Genomic DNA, 22,931 nt, shown 5'->3' with positions numbered 1-22,931 from the left:
GGCCTCCTGACCTTTATGGCTCCAGTGAGGCTGTAGTGGCCTGGGGCTGGCAGCAGCCTGTGCAGGGACGGGAATGGAGGGACCAGGTGTTCAGCTGCCAGCCTACCAATCGTCCGGGGGCCAGCGCCGGCTCCTTCCATCGCCCACCTGCACCCCGGCAAGGGTGGGGGAGTGAGCCGTGGAACACGATGGAGCCAGCTGACTCCACTCTCTAGCGAATAGCTGCCGGGCTTAGAGCCTACCTGCGATCGCGCAGCCAGTAAGCGAGAGGCTTACATTCGCACGCGCTTCCTGCTGGAGCCTGAGCCGTAGCGGCTGCTCTGGCCGCTGCGGGCGGCGGTGGGGGGCAGCGGCTCGAGCGGGAGGAGGAGGGGCTGCGCCAGGAGCAGGTAAGGGGCTGGTTCCCGGGAGGTGGTGGGGCGAGGGCCCCGGGCTGGAGCAGGCACCACCGTCCCCATTCCTGGGGCCAGCAGGCAGAGCTCTGCGGCTGGTGCCTGGGATTTCTCGGGCGGGCTGGGGAATCCATCTGCCTGTCCCGCTCCCCGGGAAAGTCTCTCTCACCCTCTCTCTTCCCCAGAGCTGTCTGCCCTTCGCTCGCTAGGATGCAGCGCGGGTTGTGTCCGCCCCTTGGCCTGTTTCAAACCTGGTGCAATGCATGGCCCCCGCTGCCCCTCTGGAATTGCGTGATAAATGCAATCGCTGAAGCATTCCTAGGGTTAATTAACGGTGGATGTTTAACCGGTGCCAAAGAGCCTTCCTTGTATTATGTAGGTTTTATAGTGATGCTTTTGTCACCAGCCAAACAGGAAGGCACCAAAACAAAAAAACCCTGGGGTCATGCTGGGGATATTGGTTTTTGTTTTGCAAAGGGGGCTTTGAATAGCTGCCATATGGAGCTTATGGTGACGTCTGAAAACGTGAGAATTGCTGCAGCATATAACAAACTGCCCTCTTTGCTATGAAGCTCATGTATATGGCACCATTTCTGGTAAAAGAGCCCTGTACCCCTCTTTGGTTCCCCCATAGTACAACCCTAGTTATCACACAGAGGGCATTTTGCACTCAGGAGGAGCAGTTCATGGCCTACACATCTGTCAGGGGATGTGCCCAGCCACTGGATGGAATATGGAGTGAAGTTGAGGCAGGCTTTATGCTGCCCATGGAATGTCCCTACTAAACAGCTGCTCTGGTTCCACCTCACAGTCAGCTGCCATTCAATGACAGATTTATTCTTGTATATAGTGTGTGATGTTTGTAAAGTGCTTTGAGATCTATTTGAATGAAAGGCAGTGAATGCATGGAAGACCATTATCATAGAGCCCTTTTATACTAGTCCTAGAAATACAGGCTTCTCATTCATTCCCTGTGAAGATACTTGGTAGGTGTAAATTTTACATTGGAGCAAGAGAATGTCCATAGTGGCACAGCCCACAGATCTATCTAAGCTGGCATCCTGCCTCCCCTAGTGGCCAATATCTGAAGAGATATCAGAGGGGTAGCCGTGTTAGTCTGGATCTGTAAAAGCAGCAAAGAATCTTGTGGCACCTTATAGACTAACAGACGTTTTGGAGCATGAGCTTTCGTGGATGAATACCCACTTCCTCAGATCCATGTATGGCACCTAACCAGATCAGCCACACCATCACCGGTTCATTCACCTGCACGTCCACCAATGTAATATACGCCATCATATGCCAGCAATGCCCCTCTGCTATGTACATCGGCCAAACTGGACAGTCTCTACGGAAAAGGATAAATGGACACAAATCAGATATTAGGAATGGCAATATACAAAAATCTGTAGGAGAACACTTCAGCCTCCCTGGCCACACTATAGGAGACCTTAAGGTGGCCATCCTGCAGCAAAAAAATGTCAGGACCAGACTTCAAAGAGAAACTGCTGAGCTTCAGTTCATCTGCAAATTTGACACCATCAGCTCAGGATTAAACAAAGACTGTGAATGGCTTGCCAACTACAAAACCAGTTTCTCCTCCCTTGGTTTTCACACCTCAACTGCTAGAACAGGGCCTCATCCTCCCTGACTGAATTAACCTTGTTATCTCTAGCTTGCTTGCATATATATACCTGCCCCTGGAAATTTCCACTACATGCATCTGACGAAGTGGGTATTCACCCAGGAAAGCTCATGCTCCAAAACGTCTGTTAGTCTATAAGGTGCCACAGGATTCTTTGCTGCTTTTACCTGAAGAGAGAGGCTGAAAACCCCCTCTGAAGAACCCAAGTAATTTTTCAGTATTGTACAAACAGATGGGGATTTTTCTTGACCCCTATATGCCTTGTAGCTTTTGAATGACATGTATCATTATGTTAATTTTAACCATAAATAGTTATAGCTACTTCAACTATCCAGTTGTCCTAATTTGGGTGGGAAAAGAATGGATGATTTACACAGTCCTGGTCTGATTTCTCCCCCACCCCTGCGTAATTGGTATTCTCTGTACCTACTGTAATGAATGACAGCTGCAGCACTCAGCACCTTTGAAAACTCAGGCAGTATTTCTCTCTTTGGTGACCTAGTGCTGCAATGAATTCCACAGACTCGTAAATCCAATTCTAAAAAGTAATTTAAACTCCTAAATCACTTGTGAAAATTGTACCTGAGGTCTTTTGTTCAGTTGGCTTTACACTTGTTGCCCTTCAGTTCATTGTCACACCCTTCAATCTCAAATAACATTACTATCTTGAATACCTCAATCTAGTCTCATCTAACTCTTCTTCCTGATTGAAGTAGTCTTAGTCATCTTCGTGATTTCACTGTGTACAGATCCTCATATTGTTAAGCTCTTTCGTTTCCTGTTTCTGAACCTTTTCCATCTCTGTGCTATCTTTTTTAACCAGCATTGCACAGAGAGCCCTCCATATCTAGATTAATATTTGTTCGTCCTCCCTGTCTTAAGACTCCCAAGCATTCCACTTAAAAAAAAAAAAAAAAAGCTACCATGCTCCAGGGAGATACCTTAATTGAGTTATCCATGAGGAGTCATTTTCCCTCAGGATCCAGCATGTTGGGGGCCTGAAATCAGTCAAAGAAACATAAAGTTGGAAAGGACTTTGAGAGGTCATTTAGTTCATCCCCCTGCAACGGGACCAAATATAATTAGACCACCCCAACAGGTGTTTGTCTAACCTGTTCTTACAAAGCTACAGTGATGGGGATTCTACTTTCTTGGAAGCTTATTCCAGTACTTAGCTACCTTTATGATTAGAACATTTTATAATATCTATCCTCAGTCTCCTTTGCTGCACATCAAGCCAGTTATTTCTTGTCCTACCTTCACTGGACATGGAGACATCACAATCTTTTTTTTTATAACAGCCTTTAACATATTTGAAGACATATCAGGTTCTCCTACCCCCCGTTCCTCCAGTCTTTTCTCAAGACTAAACATTCTCAGGGTTTTTTTTATTTGTTTGTTTGTTTTAAACCTTTCCTCATAGGTCGTGTTTTCTAGAACTTCTGTTGCTATCCTTTGGACTCTTCCCCCATTTCTCCACACCTTTCTTAAAATGTGGTGCCCAAAACTGGACCCAGTACTCCATCTGAGGCCTCACCCGAGTCAAGTAGAGTAGAACAGTTACTCCCTATGTTTTATTTATATATAATACACATACACACACACATACACACACACACACACACACACACGTGTATATGTCTTATAAAAAAAAACTGTTGCTATTACTTTTAAGTACATCAGAAGCAGGAAACCTGCTAAACAACCAGTTGGGCCACTGGACAATAAGGCCATTGTGGAGAAACTAAGTGAATTTTTTGCATCAGTCTTATGGCTGAGGATGTGAGGGAGATTCCCAAACCTGAGCCATTCTTTTTAGTTGACAGATCTGAGAAACTGGCCCAGATTGAAGTATGATTAGAGGAGGTTTTGGAACAAATTGGTAAATTAAACAGCAATAAGTCACCAGGACCAGATGGTATTCACCCAAGAGTTCTGAAGGAACTCAAATGTGGAATTGCAGGACTACTGACTCTAGTCTGTAACCTATCATTTAAATCAGCTTTTGTACCAAATGACTGGAGGATAGCTAATGTGACAGCAATTTTTAAAAGGGCTCCAGAGGTGGTCCTGGCAATTAGAGGCCTGTAAACCTGACTTCAGTACTGGGCAAACTGGTTGAAACTATAATAAAGAACAATATTGTCAGACATCTAGGTGAACAGAACTTGTTGAGGAAGAGTCAACATGGTTTTAGTAAAGGGAAATCATAGCTCACCAATCTACTAGAATTCTTTGGGGGAGGTTAACAAGCATGTGGAGCAAGGGGATCCAGTGGATATAGTGTTCTTAGATTTTCAAAGCCTTTGACAAGGTCCCTGACGAAAGGCTCTTATATAAAGTAAGCTGCCACGGGATAAGAGGAAAGGTTCTCTCATGGATTGGTAACTAGTTAAAAGATAGGAAACAAAGGGTAGGTATAAATTGTCAGTTTTCAGAATGGAGAGAGGTAAATAGTGGTGTCCCCGAGGGGTCTGTTCTGGGACCAGTACTATTCAACATATTCATAAACGATCTGGAAAAAGAGGTAAATAGTGAGGTGGCAAAATTTGCAGATGATAAATTACTAAAGATAGTTAAGACCTCGGCAAACTGTGAAGACCTACAGAAGGCTCTCTCAAAATTGTGTTACTGGGCAACAAAATGGCAGATGAAATTTAATGTTGATAAATGAAAAGTAATGCACATTGGAAAGCATAATCTCAACTATATATATTAAAATTATGGAGTCTAAATTAGCTGTTATCACTCAAGAAAGATCTTTGAGTCATTGTGGATAGTTATCTGAAAACATCCACTCAGTGTGCATCGGCAGGCAAAAAAGCGAACAGGATGCTGGGAATAATTAAGAAGGGGATAGATAATAGGACAGAAAATATCATGTTGCCTCTCTATAAATCCATGGTACGCCCACATCTTGAATACTGTGTGCAGATATAGTCACCCCATCTCAAAAAAGATATATTGGAATTGGAAAAGGTTCAGAAAAGGGCAACAAAAATTATTAGGGTATGGAATGGCTTCTGTATGAGGAGAGATTAATAAGACTGGGACTTTTCATCTTGGAAAAGAGATGGCTAAGGGATATATGATTGAGGTCTATAAAATCATGACTGGTGTAGAGAAAGTAGATAAGGAAGTGTTGTTTACTACTTCTCATAACACAAGAGCTAGGGGTCACCAAATGAAATTAACAGGCAGCAAGTTTAAAACATAAAAGGAAGTATTTCTTCACACAATGCACAGTCAACCTGTGGAACTCTTTGCCTGAGGATGTTGTGAAGGCCAGGACCATAACAGGGTTAAAAAAAGAGCTAGATAAATTCATGGAGGATGGGTCCATCAATGGCTATTAGCCAGAATGGGCAGGAATGGTGTCCCTGAGCGACAGGGGACATATCATTTGATGATTACCTGTTCTGTTCATTCCCTCTGGGTCACCTGGCACTCGCCACTGTTGGAAGACAGGATACTGGGCTAGATGGACCTTTCATCTGACCCTGTAGGGCCGTTCTTATGACCTTCCTGGTATTACATCTGAGAATATTAGCCTGGTTATCTTTGCTATGCTGTTTTACTTTACAGTTATTCAAGTTTGTTGCAGGATATTTTCTTAGTTAGAAAAAGAAAAATACTGCAGTGCAAGTTACAAACACTAATTTGAAAAGGCTCCTTATCTTGGGCTTTGTTCTTCCAGTGGTGCAAGCAGTACACATAGATCTGGCCCTCATCCCCATATGGTTGTTATAATGCTTCATACTTGCACAGTACCTTCCACTCAAAGATCTCTTAAGCACTTAAACATTAGACACACAAGCCTCAGTGAGATAAATATTATCCCAGTTTTACCTCTGGGGAAACAGATGGAGAGGTGAAATGACTTGCCCAAAATAAGATGGGAGGTTTGTTACACATCTTCTATTCTCTAGTGCTGCATCTTTAAACACAAGATTATCCTTCTCTCAGTTTTATGGTATCTAAGTACTTCTATGACCCTCATCACTGCAGCTTCTCTGAACGTCTCCAGCTCACAACAAATAGTAGTGATGATGGGCTACAACCAGAGAAGTGGGTCTGGGCTCAGATTAAGATCTCCAACAAGACAGGTCAGCATACGTATGAAGATGCCACACTTGGGTTGATGTACATCTGCACTTGGGGTCTGTACCAGTGCAGCTACTCTTTGCAAAAGTTAGCCTTAATCGAAGACATACAGGGGGTCTTTCTAGCAGCAGGGCAACCTCTTGGACTCAGTTGGAGTTGTGCTGCTGTAAGTAACAGGAGAACTTTGCCCTTTATCTCTTCCTGACACATTTGTCTCTACTCTGTGCAACTTTATGCCCCTGTTAGAAACAATGGGGTGGTATTAGTTTCACTATTAGTTACAAGTCAGAAGGCAAGCAGGCAGGTTTCCTTAGGCTCCTGTGAGAGCAAAGCTGCCCTTTCACAAACCAAGAAACAATGGTGTGTGCTGCTTCTAAGCATTGCTTCCCTCCCCCCACCCCCATTTTGGGCTCTGCTTCCTGCCTTGCTGGCTGAATATCACTTTGAACAACAGGAAAAAAAAATTGGGTTGGAAGCCCCCATAAGTGAATCCCACTTTTCCCATGGAACAAGTGGCTCTGAGCTCTCTCCAGAGGTGGGAGATGTGCATGCCCACAGAAAGAAGTCTTTATTCTTCTTGAAACAAACTTAGTGCTGGCCTGTTTGAATTCCATGTAGGACTGCAAACAGGTACTATCCCAGGACATCCTGCCCATGGCCTGGGGAGGTCTACTGGGCACCCTGCCTCAGTTTCCCTCCAAATTCACAGACTAATCCAGTCACAACCATAGACTTTGAAACAATATTCTCCTGACCTAGAGTCTAACTTATTAAATGTCATTCAGCTTCTCAAAAGGGCCCCTTTCTGCTCACCCTTCAGGTTCAGGGTCTCTCAGTCCTCCTTCTTGGGACTGTTTTCAGTCCTGGCCTGTAGACTCTCTGCTCAGGTTTAGGTATTCACAGCCCACACCGGCTTTGGATCCTCTTTTGAGTTTCCCGCCCAGTCAACTAATCAGTCTCTTGCTCCTCCCAGGTGAGTGTAATAATCCCAAACACCTGTCTGTGTTGGCTAGGAGCCACTCACTTTATGAAGCTCCTGGTCACAGGCCCTTAAAGGAACAGTGTTCTGGGATAGCCCTGACCTTCCCTCTCCCCAACACTAACTGCTCTCGGGATCATTTTCCTCTCTTCCAATGATGGCTTCATGTTTCTTCCCTAGACACATGGAACAGGGTAACTACATTATTTGGCCTTAAAGGGCCAGTATCCATTACAAGGACAAAAGGCCTGCCTCCTCAGTTGAGAAAGGGGTCACAGAGCCCAGGAAACGAGTCTGTGGGACAGCAAATAATCAACTAGGATTTGGGGTGGATGGTCAAAGGTTCAAAATGCTGGGGACTGGATCAGATGACCTCTCGAGGTCCCTTCCAATCCTACACTTCTATGATTCTATGAGGGAACTCTGGATCACCCAACAGAGAATCCTGGACAGCCTCCACTGCTCCGTGAAGGCTCCAGAGGAACTCTGCCCAGAGACAAGTAGGGGCTGAAAGTAAGCCACACAGTTGCAGAGAATCTCCCCATCTAGCTTCCTCTTCCTGGATTGATGGAGGCCATCTCAGCCAGTGCCAGGAGGAGATTGATGAGGAGTTCCTGTGGCTTTGTGGAGTCCTGGACACCGAGAGCATACAGCTCAGGAGAGTGAAATCTTCTCTTTAGCCAGAGAGCACTAGCAACACAAACTCCACCATGCTGCTTAGTCAATGCGCCTTAGCCCAGTCCTGGAGGTCCCTCTTCTGGGGTGAGAGCAGTTCAGGCCCCATGTGTCCATTCAACCTTTGGCTTCTCTTAGCCTGAGATTGTTGCTGCTAATAGTGTTGGAAGGGTTTGCAATGTAGATTCCAGCTGGTATTCTCTGGGCTGGAATTTGCAAAGGAGCCTCAGGTAGTTAGGTACCCAACTCTCATTAAAAGGCGATGAGATTTGGATGGCTGAATCACCTAAGCTCCTTTGAAAATATCATCCTTTGTTGTCAAGTGTAGTATCATTGGAGAGGGGCCCACAGTATTCAGTTCAGTTTCTGGGTCTGTTTGGACTGGGAGTGGGGTTTGAATCCACCTCTTACAAATTAGTCTCTACATTAATACCTCTTTCTTTGCCTTTCAGCTATGGCTATGCCCAACTCCCTCTTGTGGGCAGTTGATATCTTTGGGAGGGTTTACACTCTTTCTACAGCTGGCCAGTACTGGGAGCTCTGTAAAGACAGCCAGCTGGAATTCAAACGAGTCTCTGCTGTCAAACAGTGCTGCTGGGGAATAGCTTGTGATCACCAAGTATATGCCTACGTATTCTCAAGTGATGTTCCAATCAGATACCAGGAAGAAACTTATGAGAATCAGGTATGTAAAGTCATGAGCGCATCTGTCAAACTTGCCTTGTGGTCTTCAGAGAGGGTTGGCAGTGAGAGATGTGGTTACTTTTCCAGACTGATCGGTTGTCCAGTAGTAAGGTTGGTTGTTGTGTAAAGTGTAAATGTAAGCAGACAAGAGGAATCTCATATTTGGGGTTCAAAGTGAATGTGGCAGCTAGGAAAGGAATTCCTAGCTTCGGGTGGAGTTCTCCCTTCTTTGGGTACTGGGAACCACCCTGAGCATTCAGGGATTGTATTTATTTATTTATTCATTTATTTTAATCCCTGCTGCATATTTCTGAAGAACAGAGCCTAAATGTCCCCCTAAATCCTTCCTCTTTCTTCCCCTTGCAAATAGTGTCCTCTTGAGCACCAGCCATCCCAGTTGGGGTCCTTCAGTCTCTAAGTCTGATGTTTTGCTTCCATCAGTTAGCAATACCTGTTCCCTTATGAAAAAGTCACATGGAACTTAACAGCAACAAAGCCTCTAGAGTTATTTAGAAAATGTTTTCATTTCTAAAGGTTTAAAAAAATTCCCCAGGTACAATTCCCCATTAAAATCTACCATGTCTTTTTAAAAAAAACCATAGCAATGTTGTCGTCACATTCTATGGGGCTTCTCTGTAGCACATGCTTCAACAGAATGCATTCATAAATTGCTTTTCTTTAAAAAACAAAAAAAACAAAAACAAAAAAAACCCCATGGAACAAACACACACCCCAAAACCCACCTCTCATGTATTTGGTAAAATCATTTTAGAGCTACGATCAATGGATTATTTTCTTGTTTCTCTTGCTTTCTAACGGATCACTAGATAAATGTAGTATAGAGTGCTATGTTTTTATTTAAGCAGGGGAAGGCATATTTTCCTGACCTTTGTATATTTTGTCTAACATTGATATAATTATACATTGTGTTTTAGAACATTCCTCCTTTTATGAAAACATTTTAAATGATCTTCATTAAATATGCATTATTTGGGTTGTAAATTCTTCCCTTTGTTTGGTCTAAACCATGAAAAATAGAAATCGGAGATGTGAAACTTTTCTGTGGGAACAAACTAAAAAAGTCATCGCTATCAGGCCTTGAATAATGGATAAAGAATGTGCAAAGGAGTTTAGCCTAATAATATTGTATACAGTGTAACCAATATTGAAACATCTTGAATCATTTACGATCTTTGGATATAGATCTTACACCAGACAAGGGAGTGGCTGTGGACTAGCCCAATGTGACTAAGGGAGAACCAGTTGGGTAAAACTTGGTGGCAATTTTATTTGATTAAGGTTTTTGGTTGTGGGGTGTTTGTGGGTTTTTTTGTTTTTTTTTTAGCACTGAGCTGTGTGTGGTCCTTTAAAAATGTTGTTGTTATGATTATGTAAGTGAACTTGGGCAGGTTTGACAGCATTAGAAACCAAAGTCATACAGTGTAGAGAGCAACGTGGCAGGTCAGCTTCTAACCTGGGGGGACACCTCTAAGGATCAATCAAAAGTATGTGAATATCCCCACCTACAGGTCAAAACCTGGAATTGTTGGCATTACCATAGAAACCCACAGTTTAGTGCCCTTTCGTATGCTGCATTGAATGCCATGCCAAGCCCATGCTACATTTATAGCTGAATTCTGTTCAGTTAGTTTTCAGTCTAAGACATCTATGGTAGGGGACCGCAGGTGGAATTTCCAAAGGGGTCCGCACTTCCATTTGAAATTTTTTTGGTGTCTGCAGATGAAAAAAGTTTGAAAACTTCTGGTTTATTTCATTAGGGGAACTGGTGTAAGCTAGAACAGCAATTCTTTTGCTGGTATTAGCTGTATCTCCACTAGGAGGGTTTACTGGTATAGGAATACTAGCAAAGCCTTTCTAGGGTAGACAAAGCCTTAGGGTATGTCTATACTTCATTTAAAAACCTGCAGCTGGACCGTGCCAGCTGACTCAGGCTAAGGGGCTGTGGTGTAGATGTTTGGGCTCGGGCTTGAGCCCAGGTGCTAGGACTCTGCAAGATGGGAGGGTCCCAGAGCTCAGGCTCCGGCTCGAGCCCAAACATCTACACCACAGTTAAACAGCCCCTTAGCCCGAGTCTGCTGGCACGGTCCAGCTGCGGGCTTTTAAATGAAGTATAGACATACCCTGAGTCACCTTTCCATTAAGAATTGGACCAAGGCTCCTAAATCCATGGCCACTGGTCACTTGATAGCAGTCTGATATGGTGGCTTTCACTGGCTACCACCCTGGGCTGAACTTGGCCCAGTACACTAGAAATGAAATGCTGCAGACAGTCCCACAATCACTAATGCTTTCTAGTATATGAATGGGAACACTTGATGGTGCTTCTTATTGTTTATTATTCCATGATCTTTGGTAATAAAGTGAACAATTGAATGTCATCAGTTAGAATGACACCCACCGCATGTTTGTTAAAATGAAGTAACTTTCCCCCTTAGCATTATGCAGTCTAGTTGTAGCCGTGTCAGTCCCAGGATATTAGACAGACAAGGTGGGTGAGGTAATATCTTTTATTGGACCAATTTCTGAAGGTGAGAAAGACAAGCCTGAAGAAGAGCTCTATGTAAGCTCGAAAGCTTGTCTCTCTGACCAACAGAAGTTGGTCCAATAAAAGAAATGACCTTACCCACCTTGTCCTCCTTAGCATTGGCATTAAAGGAAGGATGCACTCTTTAAAGAGTGTGTGAGCCAGTAGCTGGTATCTGAAGGATGCTCCCTCCAAAGATGATATTAGCCAGTAGCCAGTGTTTGGATGCCTCCTTGTTTCCCCAGTGGATCATTTCTCTTGAGGTGTGGAACATCTGAACATCCCCAAGGCCCCATCTGTGACCTAACAAGGTTACATGACCTTAGAGACCTAACCTGTACAATTTTTCTCTTTTCTGGCAGCGTTGGAATCCGGTTGGTGGCTTTTGTGAGAAATTAATGCCCAGTGATCGCTGGCAATGGAGCGACGTGAGCGGGCTAAAACATCAGCAGCTTGACAGTTTCACACTGCCATCTCCGCACTGGGAATGGGAGTCTGACTGGTACGTGGATGAAAATATTGGAGGGGAACCAACAGAGAAAGGGGTAGGTGAACAATACCGGCAAGGGATCCATTCTGGGAATCCACTCTGTAAAAGTAAAGGCATCTCCCATCTTCCCACAGCTGCTTCTTGCTGGCAATGGAGATCGCTATAGTATAGTTTTGGAGGCATCTTTTCCTAGGGCTCTTGAAACCAAAGGGAGTCTTTCTGTTAACTTCAACAGGCTTTGGATCAGGCCCTGAAATGCTAGCTATTGGATGCTGTTATTTACTATAACATCTTTATTACAACAACAATAAAATGCGTTTCTATATCTTATTTGTCGTGTATGTATTGCACAGAGGAGTTGAATGTCTGTAGAGTTAGGAGATAAAAGCCCCTATGCATGTGCAAAGTAATTTGTATTACATTTGTAGGAGTGATCCTTGTGAACAATTGTTCTGAGTTATTTAATGTAGCCATCTGCTCCCAGTCTTTATGAAAGGAATTCTCTGTTTTTAGGGTTGGACATATGCCATTGACTTCCCAGCTACCTACGCAAAGGATAAGAAATGGAATTCCTGTGTCCGACGTAGGAGGTGGATCAGATACAGGAGATACAAATCACGAGACACTTGGGCAAAGGTCTCTTTCTGTGTTTGTTTGTTTTATTTATTAGCTCAAGTGGTATATGAAAGAAATGATGACATGAGAGTGGGGAAGTTTGCACTGCAGTGTGTGCTGTCTGCGAAGACAGGACCTTGGACTCTGCAGCTGCTAATCTAGCACCTCTCTCAAGCATTACAAATTCAAGGCTGGAATTTTTCAAAGGAGCATAAGGAAATTAGGTGCCCAAATCCCACTGAAATTCAGTGGGATTTATTTTAGTTGCCTTTCAAAATTTCCACCATAGCTTTGAATTTTTTTTCTTTTCTAACATAAAGAGCTTCAGCCCACCCTCAGATCTTTGTCATGTGTTTACATGTGTTGATTTACAATCTTGTGTATGGAGGCATAGGCAGAGAGAGGAATTCTGATCACTTGTTCACAGGCAGCTAATGATACATGATGAAAAAACATGCTCCATTTTCAATAAGATTTTTCCCGGTACATGGCAGCCATTTGGTGTCAGTCCACTAGCTGTCTTCCCTACAGGCACATGTGATTGCTGTTTGCCTGCACACATGCAAAAACATACATGATTTATTTTAGTGACTGTAATGCTTGTGCAAGATGCTGGGTTGACAGGTGTGGGAGCAAAAGTCTGTGCTTTACCTAAGAAGAGGTATAGCCCCAGCAGCAAGAGTGCAGGCTTCTTCCATGCTGCTCCGCAAATGTGGCCTCACCCTGTCTAAAGGAGCAGCCATAAGTGAGAGAGAGAGTCCGTCCTCCATGCCTAACCATTTGGCATCTGGGTGGTGGCTTTGTGATGCAAAGATTTGTCTGCTAGAAAATGAGATAAGCCCCTCCTATCACAGTGTACCAAGTAGCCAGCGGGTATATGTGGGGTCAGGTCTTCTTCTACTTCTGCTCTCTAAATTTTTCTCACTCTCTTTGCTTTAGATAACATCCCATGATGATCCTAAACAGTTGCCAGATCCTTTCAACGATATCTCCATTGGAGGATGGGAAATAACTGACAAGCCCATGGGCCGGTTATCGGTCTGGGCAGTGTCCTTACAAGGAAGGGTATAACTCTTTGTGTGTGTGTGTGTGTGTGTATTCCTTATCTGCAGTGGTTTTGTAGCCATGTTGGTCCCCAGGTATTAGAGAGACAAGGTGGATGAGGTAATATCTTTTATTGGGCCAACTTCTGTTGGTGAGATGGACAAGCTTTGGAGCTACACAGATTTCTTCAGGGCTAGGAAAGGTACTCTGAGTGTCACCACTAAATACAAGGTGGGACAGATAGAATGTGTATTAACTAGTTATGCTAAACTAAGAGACCATTACAACCTCTGTCATCAGACAAAAAGAGGATGCTAGTGGGTTACAGGTGGTTGTACTGGGGCATAAATCCAGTGTCTTTATTAAGACCTTGATTTTTAGTGTCTAGCAAATTATGAATGTGAGCCCCCAGGTTCGTCTTTTGAAGGTGTTGTGCAGGTTTCCATTGAGGACAAGGACAGAGAAGTCAGATATGGAGTGATCATTTTGTGAAAAATGTTCGCCCTTTGATGGTGTTTGGTGTTCTTTTCTTTTATCATTTTTGTGTGAAAGTTCATTTGAGAGCATAGTGATTGTTTGGTTTTACCCATTTAGTTGTTGTTGGGGCATTTAGTGCATTGGATGAGGTACACCACATATGACAGATGTGTAGGACCCAGGCATCTTGGAAAGTGTGTTGCAGGTAGGTATTTATCATCGTAGCAGTGGAGCTATACCTCCAGGTTTTGCATATGTTGTTATGGTAAGGGTCTGGTACCACTTTGAGTTGGTGGGTCCTGGTCTGTGGGAACTTGCTTCTGAAGATGCGATTGCGGGGATGGGGGCAGATATTTGAAGGCCAGATCACAATTGACTAGGTGGCTGTGAATCTCAGTGTTTAAGCCCAGACAGACGTTCTGCAAGCTAAAGTGTTGCCTTCATACACTGGTCAGGATATTTGCCGTTTGACATGGCTGACGGGGACATGGAAATAAAACCCTTTCTGTGATAGGCTGTTCATTGATACTGCTTAATATCAAAATAGAGAGAGAGAGTTTAGAGGTGCTATGTCATAGGTGAGTTCTTCTTTGGTGTGGAAAAATGAACCCATAGAAAGGATCCAATTTTGTTTAACCTTTTTTTGCACTGAATAGGGAAAAGTTCAGCTTGGTGAATGAGTTAAACCTTCCTGAGTTGGCAGTAGGATAGTCTTGGAATCCAGCCCTGGCAAGATTTTACTTTATATCTATAATACTAAATGCCAGAAAAGTATGCATCTCCCATCCTTTTCTTAGGCCCACAATGAAGTCTTTCTTATCCTTCCCCATGCTGTAAGGATTTCCATCCTTCACTCTTAGGCACACGTCTTAGCTGTCATCCTCCTAGCCACGGTCTATCCCTGACTTGTGTCTTAACAGGTCTAGAAGTAACTTGAGATGTTTGAAAGAGTGTAGTCTAATGGCTGTAACAAATACTCACTCCTGAGGTCTACTCGCATTTTGCCACAGGCTGGCTGTGTAGCATTGGGCAAGTCACTTAAAAAAATCATCTCCCTGTGTCTCAGTTTCACCATGTGGAAATTATAGCTCCCTGCCTACAGGCTTATTTAGTTAACATTAAAGTGCTTTGGGTTCCCCAAGTGGAAGTCCTGCCAAAGCAAAATGTTGTTAATAAATGTGGGGCTGTAGTTCTCGCTGTTTGCCACAAGGAGAGCATATCAAACTAGGAATGCTCTATGCCCTCTCCATATTGAACCTTCCCACCAAGCTCCCTCAAACATATGGTGGAGAAACACATGTGTGAGAGACCAGACTGGCAAGTACAAAACCCTTAAAGTGGCACGTTCTCTCTACTGCATGTAAATGTTGGGCTGGACACCATCAAAAGTTACGAAAGTGGGGAGGTGTTGGCCCCTATACAAATGGTTTCTATCTAAATGGATAGCTTGTTACAGTTAATGCCAGATCATGACTTTTTATCTATAGCAGTAACCTGGGTATGTGAATGCTCTGTATTTTCCTAAGGAAGGAGGATTCTTGGTGTACAGTTCAATGGTTCTAAGTTTATTTAACGTGCTTTGAATCATATTTAACTGCTCCCAATGTTGAAATACACACAGATCGTGTGGCAAGGGATCATGGGCCTGTCCAAATTGGCTTGCATCGTAAAACCTAGTGTATAGAAAAGCCTCCTCCCTTGATAAACAGGGAAGTGGTCTGCAGTTGTATAATCTACTCAACTAATGCCACCTAAAGGTGAGAGTTCAAATGCTATAAAAGGATCCTTGGCTAGAGAAGAGTGGTTCTCTCCTTTCTGTCAGGCTGCCCATATGTTTGCCCCAAAAGGTTCTGATTGTTTTTATTAGGGTGGCATTTTTCTAAGGCATTTGTGTCTGTCCTAGGTATGGTATAGAGAAGACGTTTGCCACCACAATCCAGAAGGCTCCTCGTGGTCGTTAATAGCCACCCCCGGAGAAGCAGTTCAGATCAGCTGTGGACCATATGACCTCCTATGGGCAACACTTTGGGAGGGGCAAGCTATTGTGAGAGAAGGGATTGATAGAAATAATCCTCAAGGTAAAACCCTGTCATGCCATGCAGGGAAGTTGCTTTGATTTGTAGAGAACTGAATGAGAGTCTAATGAACAGTGACTCCTTGTTTTGTTTATTGGGCAGGAATTTCTTGGACTATGGTGGAACCCCCAAGCTCTGAAAATGGGATCCTGCACGTCTCTGTGGGTGTAAATGTGGTGTGGGCGGTTACTAAAGATAGAAAAGTAAGAGACCTTGAGCTACATTTCTTCTGGTTCTCTTCCCTGTAAGTTTATAGTATGTTGCTCTTCTGAAATGTCAGGGATTTGGGATCTCTTGCCCCTTTTGCTGGGTAAGTTCCAGTGCCCCAAAATTTCAGGAGTGCTCTGTGGCTCTTAGTGACTGAACCACCAAGAAGCATAGGGGTGTGTGGGTGTCTGAGAGAGCTGCTCAGCCACTCTCCTAGAGTTCCAGCTTGACAGCACGCTGCTGCCAGTTTGGGATAATGCTATAGACAATGGGCCAAACTCAAGTCAAGCAGCAGCAAATGAGTGTAAGAGGAAGTTTCAACACCCTAGGCTGGGGCTCCTTTATAGCTGCTCAGTGGTCGTTGTCGTGTATTACATCTGAACATAGCCAGTAGACTGGCACGTAGCGATAATGGGGATATGAAAAGAAACTGGTGGCAAGGAGCAAGGCATGGTGTGGAATTCGCAGTGAAGAATACAGAAGGGCCTAGAATAAGAGATGAACCCCCCTCCTATGCTGGTTGAGCCCCCTGGAAAGAGTGAAAACTGCTTATTTCACATAGGCGTCTTGATCATTTCTAGCTGCTGATCACTGGTACTGATTCAAAGGTCAGAAATATGGACCAGCCCCAAACCCAAAATGCCTTTTCACAAAAGAGTTTATAGCCCCAGCACACTGGGAAATAGACAGGTTCAGTAGTCAGAATAGCTAAAGCATTAGTCTCTAGCCTTGGGTGACAAAGTCTACTCTGTATTTCTAAACCTGGTGATTAGCAATATAGTTGACCTTTTAAAGGTCACCAATCCCTCGATCTAGCAGTGCTTTCTGTTACTAGTCCAGGACAGAATATAGCAAATCCCACCTGTGGGAACAAGATAATATTCAGTCCCTACTTTATAACAAAACAAAACAAAAATTATGGTTCAATCTTGGCTTCTTGCCTAGGATGCTCGTGTCATTGTGTTTACAGCATCAAGTCTGTGTGCAAGCTCCCAAATAGTCTGTTGTTCTGATGACAATAAACCCCCTTCACCTATTTTATATTATACTACATGGCTGACTAATAACGAATATCTGCTGTACTTGGGGAAAAAATCACTGATTCTAAGCACTAACAGAGTGTAATTATCCCAGGTTCTTACTGTGAATTAGTAGTTTCCAGGGTTTATTGAGAACTTTATTGAAGTTAAATAACAAACATGAGGTCCCTTATTAGTATCAATAGCATGTATAGCTTCAGGCTTGTCTACACAGGGACATTATACCGGTATAATATGGGGGGGTGGAATTTAACGCTCTGTAGTTATACCAGTATAGCTCCCTGTGTGGGCACTCTTAGTCCAAGATGAGTATTCTTTTTCCAGTTTAGTTTTTGTTGCTTTGGAAGTGGTTTAAATTAAAGACTCAAGAAGTTGGTCTTTCTCTGGAATCAGACTGTTCACGCACAGTTATACCAATGTCTGCAGGGGAGGTTTTTCCAGTTACAATCTTTTGGCTGTTTTTTATTTGGTAAAGAATGAGAGAGAACCAAACTAATGTAATAGGAAATTAAATACATGGTATGTTTTGGGGTTTTTTTTTAATCCAACCACTAATTTAACAAACAACTTCCAAAGTGTAAACAAGCTATTCCATTGGATTTAATATAATGTCTAAAGCACTTGAAAAGCTTGGGGAAGTGACTTGGAGGCAGAAGCACTCGTTAGGGGCCTTTAGATGTGATAAAAGCCATCCTACAGATGAGATATAAAAGAATGAATTTTTCCCATGCACCAGAGAAACTCTCATTCTCAGGGGAAGAGCTGGGGAACTGGCTGGCTCATGATTGTCAGCTATTTGCTCTCTAACTTCGGAGAAGCAGCAAAGAATCCTGCTTTTACAGATCCAGACTAACACGGCTACCCCTCTGATACTAGTAAACACTGTTGCTGGGACTTTGAAAGGAATCTAAGAGGTTAGGAACCCAACTGCCAATGGGATTTTAGGCACTTAACTCTTAGGTCCCTTTTCAGGTTAGGATTGTCAAAGCTATTCTGGATAACTACCATGTATGAGGTGTATGCTGTGCTGCCCCGAGGGAGGTGAAAGTGCAGCCTTGGGAGTCAGGACTTTAGAGTTCTATTCCCAACTCTGCCACTGACTTGCTGTATTACCTTAGGCAAATTTCTTAATGGCTCAGTGCCTCAGTCCTGTAGATGCTCTGGAAGCCTCAGACCAAAGGCACTGCTGAAGTACCATTAGTTGCTCACGGGAATGGCAAAACTGAGAATGAGACACAGGAGCCCTGACTCCCAGCCACTGCTTTAACCATTTAACTGTCTCCTTGTTAGTACGGTAGTTCAGAACTTGGATTTTAACTTGTGACAGGTGTGGTTCAGAAGAGGTGTGAACTCGCACAATCCATGTGGCACCAGCTGGATTGAAATGGTTGGAGAAATGATGATGGTAAACGTTGGCTTAAATGACCAGGTAAGGCAGCGGAACACCAATTGTGTGAACACATCAGCGTGTTTAGACTCCTTCCGTATGATCACTGTTCAGCTTTGGGGTCGTAATACACTCCAACAGTCCAACAAGGGGCCCAATTGCCTGAACTGCCAAAAGCCACATGAGGTACATTGCGAGAACATTCAGCAAACCTACCTCTTATCTTATACACTTGAGTACAAAACCCCCCATCCCGCAATCAACTGTATACAGGAGTGATGCTCTGCACCAAAATACCACCACTAGAGACCAACCCAAAGAAAACCCCTGATTCAGGAAAGACTCTTGCCCTCAATTGCCCTCTTCTCACTCCCCTGTTGTAGCTGATGCCCATCTGCTTTCCATGCCATTCATCCCCTTAGGACACACAGACATTCCCGACAAGGCCCCTTTCTCCCTTAGGTCTGGGGAATCGGCTGCGAGGATCGAGCAGTTTATTTTCGGCAAGGTGTCACACCGAGCGAGCTCAGCGGGAAGACATGGAAGGCGATTGTATCTGGCAGAGAGAGTGACAGGTCTCAGACCGGCAGCTCGACCAGTCTGCTCAGGTAGCTAATAAAGTATCCAGAAGCCCTAAAGGCTATCAGATTTTGGTGCTGCCATGGCATGAGAGGAAAATTTCTGTGAACACAATCCATCTAGTCTGTTCAAGGCCCCTCACTGTGACCTTGAACCAACTCCACACATGGCTCCTGCTTCTTGAAGTCCATTTGTTTGGGTTTTTTTCCCCAATTAAAATGTAACAGCAAGCAGCACACGCTTCTTCTCTGGGGAGAGAGGCAATGTTCTGACTTGAGAATTCAGCCTGGCAGTAAAATAAGCCGAGCTGGGATTTGCCATCAGATTCCAGAGTCCAGTCTGTAATTGATGAAATGTTACCTGCCGGATATCCTGGAGGTGTTTACTCCACTTAATGATTATCCTCCTCTTGGGTGTCACTTGTGTGGCATCTTGCCACTTTCTTTCCCAGAGAGAATAAACAAATGGCTCCCTGCTGAGAGTTGGCCCATCGGCCATGCAGAACATGCTGGGAACACTGTGAGAAGCCACGTGCTAAACCCTAGGAATCAAAACATCTTGTGTTGCTGAACAGAAACTATCTGCAGTTGAGAATGAATCCAGTGCTGATAGGCTTTATTATTATTTTATTAATTTGTACTAGTAGTACCTGGGAGCCCCAGGCCCCCATTGTCTTAGGCAAACACAGAACAAAAAGGCAGCCCCTGACCCAGAGAGCTTGCAGACCAAGGTGGAGCACAAGGAAACAACAGACAAGACACACACAGGGTGGGGGAAAGGTTAGCACACACAAGCAGAGTGAACAGTGTAATGGCAGCAAACATCATGTTAGTGCCAGGATTCTTTAGTTTGCTGGGACAGAGGGGAGTTAGCAGATCCCCTCCTAAATAGAAAGAACAGGGAATGGTGGTGGGGGTAGGGGGGAGACAGCTATGGAGTGAATTTGAGATGAAGATGGTGGGGAGCTGAAGCAAACACCGATCAGCACAAGTCACAGAACGTTTGCCCATTCTGTAGTCCTGACTGGAACGTCCAAAGGTCTCTTTGTCTGCTCCTCTTCCAAAGGGCTGGAGTCTCTAGCTGAGTTCTGTCTGTTCCTCTCCTCCAAGGCCACATGGAGAAGACAGGAGGCACTGCATGTGTCCTAGTACCCCTGGAAGGTGTGTGGGGTGTCCCCTGCACGGTTCTGGGGCCAAGGGGGCATTGGGAGGAAGAAAGGGGCCTGGCTGGACCCCACATTTTACCCCCACCCCTCCCAAATGCAGCAGTCCCTGCTTTGGCTGCTTCTGTTCCTACTAGTTGGAGTCTGAAAAGAATCCTGCTCAGCATTTGTAAACCAAAAGACAGGACCTTGGGGTGTTAACACTTGGGGTATTCTGGAGAGTTCTGTGCAGCCAACCCTACAGGCTGTCATAAAATGATTTCTCAGCATGGCCTGCAAAGCCATGTGTCAGGCTCTCTTCCCTTGGGAAAGTTAAGCTTTTACCATAAAAGGTCTGCTTTGTATCAGCTGGACGCTGTAGCCATCTGTCTTTCTTTCTCTGGTCTTTTCTATGGCTCTGTGCCATTTGATAATTCGGACTGGTGGCTGATTAGTTCCTTGTCTGTTTGTCCCCAAGCGCTGGCTGTTTCTTCAGTGACGACGTTAGGGAGCAAATGAATTTGATCGTTCAGAGCGATGCAGACATTTCCTCTGATACCAAGAGCCCACAGATACAACCAAACCTTGCCAACACACCGCTGTCAAGTGCTGCAGCTAGCGTCAATGGTAACAACGTGGGAAGCCAGTCACCAGAAGCGAGTGCAAACTTGGCTTTGGATCCTCTGGACTCTGCTCCTGAAGAAGTCAACCCTGCTTCAGACAGTGGCGAGAAGGCTGGTCTTGAAAAACCCAAGTCCTCTGCCGACCAGGATCCCCATCCTGCAGAACTGCAGTGGACAAACATTGACTTAAAGGAGGCCCATAAAAAACCTCCGCTCTCTGCCAGCACCTTCCCGGAGACATCCAGCCTGTCTTCCCTTGGCATGTTCTCAGTTGGAGTCGAAGAACATTATGACGCTGATGAGCATCCGTTGTGGGCCTGGGTGTGTGGGGGAGGCTGCCTGGTGGATTCACACAGCTCGTTGAAATGGTTCACTCTTCAGTCAGGTACTGTCAGCTCAGCATAGCTGGGCCTTGATCCCCACTCGGCATAATGATCCTGCCATAGTAAGATACCGTGTTTAAAAAAAAAAAAAAAAGGCATGTCCTTATCTCAAAATAATCCCTCCTTCTTCCAGCCGACTCTCTTATGTAGTATTCTGTATGCCAGTTACTCTTCACCCCAGAAGGAAGGGTATTTCCTGTTGTGCGCATCTTGCTGTAAAGCACTTTATGAACATAGTTATTGACTATTTCTCTGCATGTTTGGCAGTAATGTTACGCAGGGAATAATCCAGTTTATCAGAACTCTACACACCTGTTTAGTTCTCCGTTGCATTGAAACTGGAGCTCAGGATAAAACAGTTCCTGGGTGTGATTGAAAACTAGTCAAAAGCAGGTTGTGGAGGGAACCTATTTAGAGACAAATACCACAGTGCCTTGCTGGTACCATAGTAATTGTGACCCGAGAATGAGATATACATTGTCGTAAGCCTTTCTAATAGTAAGAGGAATTGAAAAGTGGTTTTCTGAATGGGACCCCAGCCTTGACTCCAGGAGGGGTTAGAACAGGGAGGCTTCTGAAGAAAGTGAAATATGGTCAAATTTCCAAATAAATTGGTTGTCAAATTAATGAGTATGTGATCCCAATACTTAGCCTTGTCTTACTGGTCATCTCAGCTCTGTATCAGAATCTGTAGAGCGTACGGTCATCTCCTAGGAATATTCACGTGCTGCTTTAGTGGAGGGATATACAGAGGAGTTTATGATAAGCCTTTCAATCCGTTTTCTATGCATCATTTGCAGTATTCTCACTGACCTTTTGGTAATGCCACTGGGACTAGTGTGTCCATGTAATAATGGTGTTAGACCAGAGGTGCTTGGCCCAGTGTTTTTGAAGTGGCAGATTGTGTCTTGAGCATCTAATACTTCACGGAATTGAGTTTAAAGCTCACTTGTTCATCACGTTGGTTCTGTTCTAGGTCTGTTATCCTCTGTGCAGTCTCTTTCCCTGTCTATCAGTCCAGCGCAGACAGCAGCGTGGCGAAAGCAGATTTTCCAGCAGCTCAGTGAGAGGACCAAGCGGGAACTAGAGAACTTTAGACACTATGAACAAGCTATTGAGCAGGTAAGTGAAAATCCTCTGTTTCCTTCCCTCTAACTGTGATCATGATTTAACATCTGTCAGGACTGGGTATCCGTGATGGTACTGTCCAGTGTATGGCCTGCAACCTACTGTAATCAAGCATTGTATTCTTGCCCCCATTCACATTTGTCCATTACCACAGCTCTTAGAGCAGCTTTCCCCAAGCACTCCAACTGGAAACCCAAGAAGCCATTAAACTTCTGGCACAGCTGCTCTTGTAGAAAAGTTCCAGCTAGTACTATTTAAAAAAAACCAACCTGGCTGACTGCGTTGCACTTGTTCCTGAATATGCTGAAATCCCTAATCCAGGACGTCTTTAAATTGTGTTCAATGCTTGTGAGTTACTGCACTACACAAATTCAGGACCTTCTATTTGCATGAATATCCTTATTACTTGGACTTCAATAAATGAGTGAGCTTGTTCTCTGTGAACACCAGGGGGCATAGCAAAGCTTCTATAAGTAGTGCTTATAATGGCAAGAACATCTGAATGACCAGATTTCTAGTTAATATTTCCCTTTGATTATCAGACAGAATTTCCTTGGGCTCTTAGATTTCATTCAGGATTTTGGCCCCTCCTTTTCTAAGACTTGAGTTATCCAATATCACCTGTTTAAAGTATTAAAATATAATTCGTTTCAATATAGAACAGTTTGGTGTATGCACTTTCAATCAGTTTTAATAGATGAGTATGTTAAAAGCATTT

General features: G+C 44.1%; 1 protein-coding gene across 3 annotated transcripts in view; it reads left to right on the top strand.

The window, feature by feature from the left end:
* The first annotated feature begins 310 nt into the window (after nucleotides 1-310).
* Nucleotides 311-22,931, top strand: part of TECPR1 (tectonin beta-propeller repeat containing 1) — a 38,749-nt gene continuing 16,128 nt past the window's right edge. For 2 of the 3 annotated variants that reach the window (XM_030577629.1, XM_030577631.1), the window contains exons 1-11: nucleotides 320-389; nucleotides 8,248-8,480; nucleotides 11,387-11,569; nucleotides 12,028-12,150; nucleotides 13,069-13,194; nucleotides 15,554-15,728; nucleotides 15,828-15,928; nucleotides 18,300-18,401; nucleotides 18,822-18,967; nucleotides 20,558-21,087; nucleotides 22,062-22,207. In XM_030577629.1, the coding sequence (XP_030433489.1) occupies nucleotides 8,250-8,480; nucleotides 11,387-11,569; nucleotides 12,028-12,150; nucleotides 13,069-13,194; nucleotides 15,554-15,728; nucleotides 15,828-15,928; nucleotides 18,300-18,401; nucleotides 18,822-18,967; nucleotides 20,558-21,087; nucleotides 22,062-22,207 (1,863 nt within the window). In that variant the 5' untranslated portion in view covers nucleotides 320-389; nucleotides 8,248-8,249. Of the gene's footprint in view, nucleotides 390-8,244; nucleotides 8,481-11,386; nucleotides 11,570-12,027; nucleotides 12,151-13,068; nucleotides 13,195-15,553; nucleotides 15,729-15,827; nucleotides 15,929-18,299; nucleotides 18,402-18,821; nucleotides 18,968-20,557; nucleotides 21,088-22,061; nucleotides 22,208-22,931 lie in introns of all 3 variants that reach the window. The other variant, XM_030577630.1, reaches the window with a different exon arrangement.

The sequence above is a fragment of the Gopherus evgoodei genome, chromosome 10, assembly GCF_007399415.2.
Source record: "Gopherus evgoodei ecotype Sinaloan lineage chromosome 10, rGopEvg1_v1.p, whole genome shotgun sequence".
Classification (NCBI taxonomy): Eukaryota; Metazoa; Chordata; order Testudines; family Testudinidae; genus Gopherus; species Gopherus evgoodei.
The sequence above is the reverse complement of the archived record's forward strand: the minus strand, read 5'-3'. Positions and strand labels throughout refer to the sequence as shown.